General features: G+C 35.7%; 1 protein-coding gene across 4 annotated transcripts in view; it reads left to right on the plus strand.

Moving 5' to 3' along the window:
* Positions 1 to 5073, plus strand: part of LOC149221640 (Pseudouridine synthase family protein) — a 318019-nt gene extending 312946 nt beyond the window's left edge. Inside the window, exon 16 of one of the 4 annotated variants that reach the window (XM_089385163.1) lies at positions 4668 to 5073. In XM_089385163.1, the coding sequence (XP_089241289.1) occupies positions 4668 to 4746 (79 nt within the window). In that variant the 3' untranslated portion in view covers positions 4747 to 5073. The remainder of the gene's footprint in view (positions 1 to 4667) is intronic. The other 3 variants (XM_089385164.1, XM_089385165.1, XM_089385166.1) reach the window with 3 other exon arrangements.
* Positions 5074 to 11323: the final 6250 nt, after the last annotated feature.

Raw genomic sequence — 11323 nt, forward strand, 5'->3', positions numbered from 1 at the left:
ATTCTGATGTCTTCACTCGATCCATTGCATTTACTGCCTTCAAGAAAAGTACCTCTTGAGGACTATGAACAAGCACATTGATCAATGGGCGATGACACAAATCTGACCAACCATCACTCAAAATTGTGCATCCTGTAAGTTTCCAAGACTTTTTAATTTGAACCAACTTTCCTGTCACTCTGTCTTTTGTTTTCTTTAGCAAAGTTGTCCTTAAAGCTTCAGATCCAGGAGGAACATAGCCCTTCCCAAAATCAATCTCCGTTTTAATTACATTTTTAAAATATGGACTCCTCGCCACATTAAAGGGAATTGCACATGCATAAAAGAATTCTACAACAACATCATCAACTTCTTGTTTCTCAACAGGTTTCCAAAATTGATTTAATGTTTTGGTTCCACCTGTTTTTACTTGAGTAGAACTTGATCCACCAATGGTTGAGATTGAATTAATGGTGTTGGAGGAAGACATGGCAATCTCCCTCTCAATTCGCTACCTCTTATTTTCCCTGTTCTCCTTTTCCATCTTTGAAGTGAAATAGTCTTTCTCCACTGTGGTTTTTTATTCATCAAAGATCTTAGTGCAGCCTTCAACACCACCTCCAGTTCCATTGCTAATACTGAGAAGGTGATCCACTGCTCTAGTTAAAGAGCCAGTGAATTGGTGCCCACACAATTGCCACAAGATTTTTCCCATCTTTTTTGACAAAATTCCATGCTACAGTAGTTGATTTTGGAGGTGCCATTGAAATTTGAAGGTTCTGAACTTCTGATTGTTGAAGACTGAGGTGAAGGCTTGAAGCCTAAAATGTCTGCAATTTTTTGTTAATTTACATTTTAATTATTTTTATATTTTTTTGCAAAATGAAATTATGAAAGTTTGAAACTATAATTTATAAAATAAATTTAAGGAGTTTGGATCTCTTATAAATTTAAGGAGTTTGGATCTCTCAGGCTGAAGCCTGAGAGTCCAGGCACTATGTTAAAAAACTAGTAAATTGTAATTTGTGACTTAATGATAAATTGTATTTAACTGATAAAAACTAGTAAATTGTATTGAACTGATAAAAAAATGTGTATTTTAATTTTTGACTTACCTGGACGCTGGAGTCTGGACAATGCGGCTTGCTAGAGGTTGCTTGAAGGCGGCTCGCTGCTTTGTCAGAACTGCAACCCTCAACAGAACTTTGAATTATCTCCAAGTGTGAGCTGCTGCCTTCTGAGGTTGGAACTTGGCCACAGAGATTAATCCTTCAAAACCCTTACGCTGCCTCAAGAATGTTGTTTGTTGTGCCTGTCCAATAGAGTCTCAGCCTGTGTATGCGTGCACAGTGCAGGAGAAGGCAAAGGCTAGAGCTGTTTATAAACAAACACTGATAAATTATATGCGTGCAGTGTCGAGTTGTAGTCTGCATTGCGTATGCGTGCAATGTGCAGGAGGCCGAGCTGTGTGGCGGCTGGCCGAGTTGTGTATGCTGATGTGTTGCTAATAGTTATGCGTTGTGCTGTGGACTGGTCACCTGTAGGCTGTGTATGCCGGTGTCGAAAACCCTATGAAAACCGTGGAGAGCTGTGGTCACAGTTCTGTTTTCACTTTTATGATCACTGTTATGTTTATAAAACAAAACCGAAGCCGCTGGCAGCAAGTTGCAACAAAACCAAACCCAAAGAACTACATAAACAATGAAACTTAATTGTTTTTATATTTTTAAACAACGAAAAGGCCTGCATAAAATTCATTTTTTTAAAACTCGGAAAAAAACGAACCTAAACGAATTTAGTGGCACATTTTATTAGAGTTCGGCATTTTGTTCAGCATTTTATTTGAGTTCGGCATTTTGTTCAGCGAACTTGAACGAATAAATTCGAATTCGGCTGAAGTTCGGTGAATTTCGAATTTATTCGTTCAAGTTCGCCGAACCCGGTGACTTAGCATGTATCAATGTAAATAAATTATTTTAATGTCATGGAAAAGTCTAGAAACCACCCAAGAGATCAGATCAGCGAGCCCTAAAGGTTGGCCTAGAAGAGGCTTGAAGACCCACCCTAAAGGCTATATATTGAAGAGATTTCGTCCTTCATTTACACACTTGGGCATTCGACCTTCTTGAGGAGATCTGAAGAAAAACAGAAGTGCGAAAGGAAGAAAGAAGAACAGCGAAGGAGGAGAACCTCTAATCTTAATTTTGGTTAAATTTTCTCTTTTTCTTGACAGCTGAATTTCTAAGGAAGGCTAGAAGATCTGAATTTGTAAAGGAAGGAGCAAATCTTATCTTTGTGGGTGGCTGGCCTGGTCTCTTGGTGGATGGTCTAGTGTCTTGGTCTTGGAAGTCTTCATTGAAAGAAATTCTATAAGGAGTTCTCTGGGTTTTCCCCTTTTGAGGGGTTTTTGCCCTGGCTTGGAGCCTATCTCTGGTGTCTTTACTGTTTGCATTGTGATCTTCTTGTTTGGCATTTATTTTGATGATGAAAAGAACATTATAATGTTAATGATGAAGGAACAATGTATCACATGTAGATGTCAATATTCAGAGAAATCAATTAATAATCTAACCCTAATGAATGCCCTAGATATCTCAACACAAAGTACAGAGAGGTCTGCTCCAAAAGAGCCGAAACTGTGCCTTGTTACAGGTCTTCACAGGGCCAAAAATCTTCTTCACAACAGAGCAACGAATCCATCAAGAAATCCACCAAGAGCCAAACAAGAAACCACCAAGATACAAACAGATATCCACCAAAAAAAAACAGATCCAACCACTGAGATGTCAATCACGGATTCTTCTTCTTATTTGTCACCAAGTTCATGAGTTATGAACTTATCTTTTGATTTAGGCCCGAACTTTTTCTTCTCTTGTTCTTCTTTGCCGAGTTAGATGGTCGAAATGAAGAGCCACATCCTATATTTATGCGAATTAACCTTTTCATGAAACGACATGTCTCTTGGCAAGGGGGCTGACTTGGGGCCAACCTGTCGGGCTAAATTTTGGCTTGTTAGCCTTAAAATATTGATTTCTTACTAACACAGAGGAGTTAAAGAGCAAGTAAATACTCATTGGAAAGGGCTTGGAGTCCTCTTTTAGCCTATGTTCTTATTATATCCATCAAGGCTCCCTTTGACATCAATAAGAAATTCTTTCTTCCAACACTTTACTGGGGTCGACTTTACTTGAAGGAGGGCCAACTTGATAAGTTTGGAGCAAAAAATTCAAATTTCAAAATTTTCTCTTTTGGAATCGACATGAAGAACATGTCTTATATTAATCTTTTCAAGGGCTAATCAATAATAATGACATGAAGAACATGTCTTACGTTTTCATTATATATATCAAGGGCTAAAATATAGATTATGAAGACCAATCATAGCTACAAAATTCAACGTGCCATACATGACCTCCATTTTTTTATTCATTATGTATTAAAGAGTGTAAAAGGATAGGTTGGAAAGTGGCAGTAAGGATTTCGCCCAACATTGGAAAAGCATCAGTGGTGAAGTGAGAGGCTCACACTGTGGTGACATTGTGCACTGTTTCTAGAATTGGCAATTAGCTTGTACTATTGATGTTTCAGGTGAAGGTTTAAGGTCCAACAGGACCCAGGCAAGTCATGTAATGCTCTTGCTAACCATTCAATCGACATGTTGGACAGAACGTAATTATAGATTTTTCTTTCGTTCCTATGGATAAAATTGTTAGTGGACTGCTGAAAGTTGTAAAACAGAGCTCGTGGATGTAAAGTTTTTTCTGTACATTCTATGATGAAAAGAAAGATCTCGCTTGCTATAAAATACAGGGGTTTATTCAATCATCTACAATGTGACATTACTGCCTTTCCAATGTATTGATCTGAAAGCGACATATCATATGCAATATATGTTGTATATTCACATTTTTGACAGTTGTAAGAAGAATTTCATATGTAGGATAAAGGCATCACACTCGAAGCATGCATTGGAAGTTATAGTACTTATCTTCTTGCTTCTCATTACTACACCATATTTTGTATCTGCTTCTATAACCAAGTATGTCTCTTTATCTGCACTAAAATTTTCAGAAACGCTGCTTTCACTTTCCCTTTTCTGTTATGCAGAGCTTTTGCATCATTGAGTTAAACCTAACTCAATCATACATAGGGAAAGGTTAAACATCTTTGTCATACTTTCATCCCCCATTTTATATGAACAATTATGAACTTTTCTTTTAGTGATTAATATGAGTTAAATATACTTCAAGAATTCTGCTTGGATTCCAAGGAATATAACACCACGACGTAATATAATATTTTGGAAAAGGGAAAAATGACACTGAGTATTACTTTTGCACGCCAAAGCGTTGTGGACAAAAGTCATTACCTTCTTAGCTAGTGACTTAAAGTTGCTGATAACAACTCATTTGAAGACTGTATTCTGTAGTTGTATAGTTGTAATACCAGTTTGAAAAGTTCATAGGTAAAATTCAACTTTAGAATGTTGGAAGCTGGATTGCTTCAACTTTGTTCATTTGTCTTTTTATCTGTGTTGATGGTTACACTTGTCTGGAAAAATGGTTGAATTATTTCTAGGAGGGATATTTTGTATTGTATTATATCTATTCCTGTCGATAATTATATTGTGTTGTCATGACTTGAAGCATCTTGCATTGTTCTCATTATGATTCTTATGCTGTGTGCAGCGTAGGTTCTTTATTAGGCTGTGTTGCAGAGATCCTGCAACTTGATGTAACAGATGTCAAGATGGATTGTTTTGACTAAAATGTCAAGGACTCTTCAGACAAGAAGTGACCTAGTACTAAAGCTCACCTTGTAATCATTGGTAAAATGTTATTAGCATTTACAACTCTGACAAATATTCAGAGTTCATAGTAAATGGTGAGTCATTTGTTGTTATGTCAAGGATAGCTTGATGCAATGATTTCTCCTTTGAGGAAGTCTTCGTTGGAAGAGGCAACAGAAAACACAAGCTGCCAACTTGAAGTGGAAGCTATATCTTTTATATGGGCAGATGAATTTCCAGGCCATTGTAGTTTTGATATTTTGTATTAAAAAAATAGTTACATTTATTCTCAATAACTTGATGTTGCCCAAAGTTATATTCATTCTTCTCATTACCATTTTTTTTGTTATTTTAATCGTAATTTTTATATTAAAAGGACTCGTTGAAAACAATGAGTGGAACATAAGTCAAAAAAGAGTGATAATATTGATAGGAAGACGTCTAAGCTTACACAAGGTACAACAATGATTTAAATTTAAATATCTTGAAGAAAACTCTTCATAACAGACTTATCCATCTATTTGCCACCTAAAACTCAGGTAACCTTTACCCTATTTTATCACACGTGACATATATCTACACAATAAACTTAAACAACTACATCAATATTTGCATGGTGTTATATGGTAAACGTTACCTCTTCCAGGACCACTCTCCCTTAATGGTCAAATTGATCACCATATCCAACATGTTGCCTTATCCTTCATTCTTGTATTCAACTTTTTTTTGGTGAAAATGCTATCGTTAAAAGTTTCTTTGGTGAGCCATAAGTACCTTTAGCCAAACTCTTTCTTCGACTTAATTTCTTCCACCGTTCTCAAGATTTTTTGCATCACTTTACGATGTTCATTGTTCTATACCCATAATGAAATTTACGTTGACATAATATATAAATTTGCACTTACAGAATTAACCTTCAGCTGGAATAGAAATGCTGGAAACACCAAACTTAAAAAGTGTAAACAATGCATATCAGAAAATGAGATCAGCCCTGCGATTAGATGGAGATTAGATCTAATAAATTAGAAGCTTGAATATCGTAGACAAACAGAAGTTTGATATAACAACTGCCATCTTCTCATGCACACAATAGAAAATTTACAATATTTCCCTCAAATGCCTACAGCTTCTACTCTAAAGTCTTAGGCACTTGAATGGTAGAATCACTCAACTGAAGGTCACTATATATATGCCTAACTATTGTGCCATCCTTTGCTAAGTCAAACTTGAAAAAAGAGGGAAGAGCGGTTACAAAAATAATGGTTCACAATAACCTTCATGCTAAAATTTGGGCGGCTATGTGACTAATTTCCCATTAGATCTAGAAGTCCCAAATTGCAAGCCCTTTTGTCTCAATGGAAAATAATATTTAGGAGGGATCAATATTTATTGGGAATGAAAATATCAAAAAGGAAAAATATATTTATATTTCAATTAAATTGGAGGTCTTCCCTCCAAATTATTTAGCTGGCCTAATTCACAAGGCACCCATTCAATTGACAATCTTCTATATATATTCTCTATTGGTAGATTTCTAAAAGGCACCTTCGGATGGTATAGAAGGCTCTGAGGTTTCAAATGGCTACAATTCTTTCCATAGTTTGGATAGCATGTATTTTTTTCTACAGTTTGGATAGTATGTATCTCTTACACAATTCGGATGTCACATAACTCTGGCACGTTGAATGGCATAGTTCGGATGGGACTCTTTTCACTTCTAATTTCTTGAGATGTCATGTACTATTTTAGCATTCTGAATGATACATTATGATGTCTTTCTTCCTATGATGATATGCTTCTCCTCTTGCACGAACACAATATGGTGTTTTTCCTAGAGTTATCGAAACCGTATCGGTTCCGTCAAAACCAATTGGTTCGATCGGTTTGGAGACAAACCCTGTCCGAACCAGAGATTATTGGTTCAGTACCAAATTAGCGAGTTTCCGTACGGAACTGGCCGGTTTGGTACCGAACCGGTCCAGACCAGTTACGCCAACCCGCAGGTCCCACTGCTACGTGGCTAGACAGTGAAAAAATATTTATTTCGGTTTTTTTTGGTGTTTTTTAATAGTATTCATAATTTCTAAACCTAATCTAGTAGCCCTCCATAAAGCTATTTAAACACCCCCACCCCCTCTATTTTACTCACACTATTCATTCGAATCTCTTGCATTTCTTGAGCTAAGTTCGATGAAAAGAATTTGGAGAGTTTTTTGCAGGGTTGTTTTGAGGGGGGTTTTTTTGCAGATTTGAAGAGCTAATTGGAGTCTTGGAGAGTGGTTTTTGTAACTAGTGGAAGAATTTTTTATTTTTATTTTGTTGGGGCTACTACATCACTGATTTTGGCGTTGATTTTCCCCAAAGTATTTAGAGGGTAAACGAAAGAAATTTCTGCCATTTTTCTCTTCTATTTTTCTCTAGAAATCAACTATTTTTTTCTCATAAAAATTAAAAACTCGAATGTTTTTATGCATATTTGTAGGGGTTGCTCTAGAATTGATTTTGGAGGAGTTTGGAGTTGATTTTCTTTAGCAAATTAAGAGGGAAATACAAAGTATTTTTTTCAACCATTAATGTTCTATTTTTTTTCAAAAAAAAAAAACTCTTAAAAATTTTAAAACCCCAACTATTTATTTATTTTTTAATTTTTTTTATGCAAAATTCAAAATTTCAGATTTTTTTTTTTTTTCTCAAATTTTATTGTAATTTTCATGGTTATTTTGAGAGATTTTGTTGGCAAATTTTTGAAGGAGATTTTGGAGCGGATTGAAGAGTTTATTTTCAACTTGGTTGGAGCTTCTTCGCTTATCAAAATTCACAGATCTTTTCCAGGTATTTCGTTGTTTCAACTTCTCTTTTATTTTTCTCTAAAAAATGTCATAAAATTCTAAAAACCATAGGGTTTTCTATGCAGATTTTTCTATTTTTCTCCGTGGCCCCCAAAAACAAGAATGATCCAGTTTGGATTCACTGTCATTTAAATGAACAAGGGGTAAAAGTTTGCAACTATTGTGGGAAAAAAAGTTAAGGGTGGGGGGATACATAGAATCAAAAAACACCTAACACATTGGAGAGAGCAAGTAAAACCTTGTGGAAATGTTTATGATGATCTCAAAGCAGAGATGCAATGTTTAATTGAATCCTACAATGAAGAGGAGGAAAAACAAAAGGCTTAAAAAATATATAGCCAAAAGGGAAAATGATGATGCCATGTTTAGTGACCTTGATTTTGAAGCATATGTGCCCAATTTTGAAGAATCCTCTAGTTTCCATTCTAAAGTTGGAGAGGGTAGTTCAAGTAGTTTAAACTTAAAGAGGACAACAACCCATAAATGGATTGACTCCTTTGTACCCCACATCACCCCTAGTTTTCAACCAACCCTTGATGCTAAATGGAAGAAAATAGAGAAGGATGTTGCATATGAATGCATTGATAGATGGTGATATGATGTAGACATACCTTTTAATGCTACTAATTCTGTATATTATCGGCCCATGATTGATGTTATAACTTCACGTGGAGTAGGTTTCAAAGGCCCTAGCTTTCATGATATTAGGGGACCACTTTTACAAAATGAGGTCCAAAGAATAAAAGAGTACCTTACAGAGATCAAGCAACCATGGACCAAAATAGGATGCACAATTATGTCTGATGGATGGATTGATGGTAGATCTCGCACCATACTAAATTTCTTAATTTCTTGTCCAAAATGTACTATGTTTCTCAAATATGTTGATGCATCTGATCAATTGAAGGACGCGCAATTGCTATTTCATTTTTTGGATGAAATAGTTATCAAAGTAGGGGTTGAAAATGTTGTACAAATTATCATAGATAATGTCTCTAACTATGTTGCAGCGGGAAAATGTTGGAGGAAAAGCACCCCACCATTTGGTGGTCTCTATGTGCAGCCCATTGTTTGGACTTCATGCTGGAGGATATTGACAAAATTGAGTGGGTGAAGAAGTGTGTAGAAGATGCAAAATCCATAATCAGGTATATATACAACCACTTATGGGTTTTAAACCTTATGAGAAAGAACACAGGGGTTAAAGAGCTTTTTCGATCAACCATTACACGATTTGCAACCATTTTCTTTTTGTTGCAATCCCTTGTTCAACATAAAACAAACTTGAAGGAGATGTTTTCATATGATGAATGGAATTCATCTCAGTGGAGCAAAAAGGCAGAAGGGAAATAGATGGTTGACCAAGTATTTGACAAAAGATTTGGTCAAAGGCAAAAGAGATTGTGCTATTTAGTGAGCCTCTTGTAAGAGTTTTGTAGATGGTGGATAATGATAAATCTGTTATGAGTTTTGTTTATGAGGCCATGGATCAGGCCAATAAATAAAGGCAGCATATGGGGATAAAAGACAAAAGTACATTCCTCTATGGAGAATCATTGATGAAAGAGGAAACAAACAACTCCATAAACCTTTACATACAACCAACTACTACTTAAATCCAATGTATGTAATTTTGGATTTCAATTCTCATTGCTTCTAAGTTATAAGTTTTAACTTTTTCTTTTACCTTTTAATTTTGTTGACTTGATGAATATGTTTTCATTTTCTGAATTTTGAAGGTACCATTACACTACAAATTTTTAGGCTGACGCAGAGGTTTTAAGGGGATTGTATAAATGCATTGAGCGCATAGTCCCAGATTCCAACACTCAAGATCAAATTCATAACAAGCTCTTGAGTTTTAGTGAGAGTCTTGGTACCTTTGGAATTTCTATGGCTACAAGAAATAGAGCAGAGTACCCCAGGTAAAAACTGTTAAAATTTGCAAATTCTTATATTAATAATTTATTCATTTGATTTCAACTTTCAAATTTATTTGCTAATACTTTTTTTTTCCACTCTTTTTGCAGCCTATTGGTGGCAACAATTTGGTAGTGAATGCCCTTAATTGCAATTAGAATTTTGAGTTAGACATGTAGTGCTTCAGGGTCAGCAGAATTGAAGTGTGTTTGAGCATATACACACTAAGAAGAGGAATTGTTTGGAGCAAAAGCAGTTGAATGACATGGTTTTTGTTCAGTACAACCTTAGGTTGAGGCGCAATCAATTACTGAATAAAACCCCAGAAACAAGCAACATTGTCTTGGGTGACTTTGATCCAACATCAGAACGCGTTGTGGAGAGTCATCCAGCAACATTTGACAATGAAGACCTTTCATAGTTGGACTTGGACCCACCTCCATAGCATGTAGAGGCAGATATACCAGAAGCACCAGTAGCAACTTCAGTGCCAGGGGAATCAAGTCGTAATCCCATTGCAGACTTAGATGCTACTCATTCTTTAGATGAGGATGAGGAGGATTAAGAGGAGGATGATGATTCTGATGATGATTGATGATTTGATCATTGATTTGCTATAGATGTAGCTTGTAACATTGTAGGATGTAGTATAATACTATGATCTAGCATGTTATTTTGGACTATAAAGGCCTTTTAGAGCATGCTTCTTGATGTTTGTAACATTTTTTGTTCAACGATGTTTTGCACTAAGTGCTATTTTGGTTATATGCACTATTACTTGCTATATAAATTAGAACTTTTGCATATTTGTTTATAAATGGTTTGGATTCATATGGATGTACATGAATATATCTGTTTTTTCTTTAAAATATGAATATTTTATGTGTTTTGGTTAAACTGGTTTTTTCCCGGTTCCTGGTCCACAAGGTTTTTCGGTTCGATGACTAGTTTGGTTCCGATAACATTGGTTTTTCCTCTTGCACTACAGTAAGGTGTTTCTTGGATGGTGTTATAAACTTCTCGACATGGCAGAGAAATCTTATATGACTAGGCTCTTCATGGCAGACAAAGTATGTATGGTATGGTTGTATATGACATGGTAGGCAGATTTTATATGTCTAGGCTCTTCATGGTAGGCAGATTTTATGTCTAGGCTCTTCATGGTAGACAAGGTATGTATGGTATGGTTGTATATGGCATGGCGCGTAGATTTTATATGTCTAGGCTCTTCATGGTAGACATGGTATGTATGGTATGGGTGTATATGACATGGTAGTTAGGTTTTATATGACTAGGATTTTCATGGCAGATAGGGTATCTATGGTATATGACATGGCAGACCAAACATGATGTATTGATGACATTCACATGACAAACTTCATGTATTGATGACATTTGCATGGCAGACAACACATATTTCACAACTTCTTATGATCTATCCTGTGATCCATCTCGCATGGCAGACATAATATATTAGATGACCTCTTGATGATCTTCGTATAGAAGACATACCCTTAAATGGATGGAAGACCAATTTGTATGACGAGGACACACCTTTATATGATGGCATTCAAATGGTGGACCGTTGATGATGGCAAACATTTCTAAAACAAACGTTCGTATGACATGATCCTTATGATGGCAGAAATGATTCGAATTATAATCAGATAATGCAAAGATAGACTAAGGTATGTTTCACTTTCATGTTCATTTGGGTGCACTATTTAAGGCCGACACACTGAAAGTATGGATGATATATATATATATATATATATATATATATATA

Source organism: Pinus tabuliformis, chromosome Q (assembly GCF_031772625.1).
Source record: "Pinus tabuliformis cultivar Carrire ecotype Pingquan chromosome Q, CPIR1, whole genome shotgun sequence".
NCBI classification, from domain to species: domain Eukaryota; kingdom Viridiplantae; phylum Streptophyta; class Pinopsida; order Pinales; family Pinaceae; genus Pinus; species Pinus tabuliformis.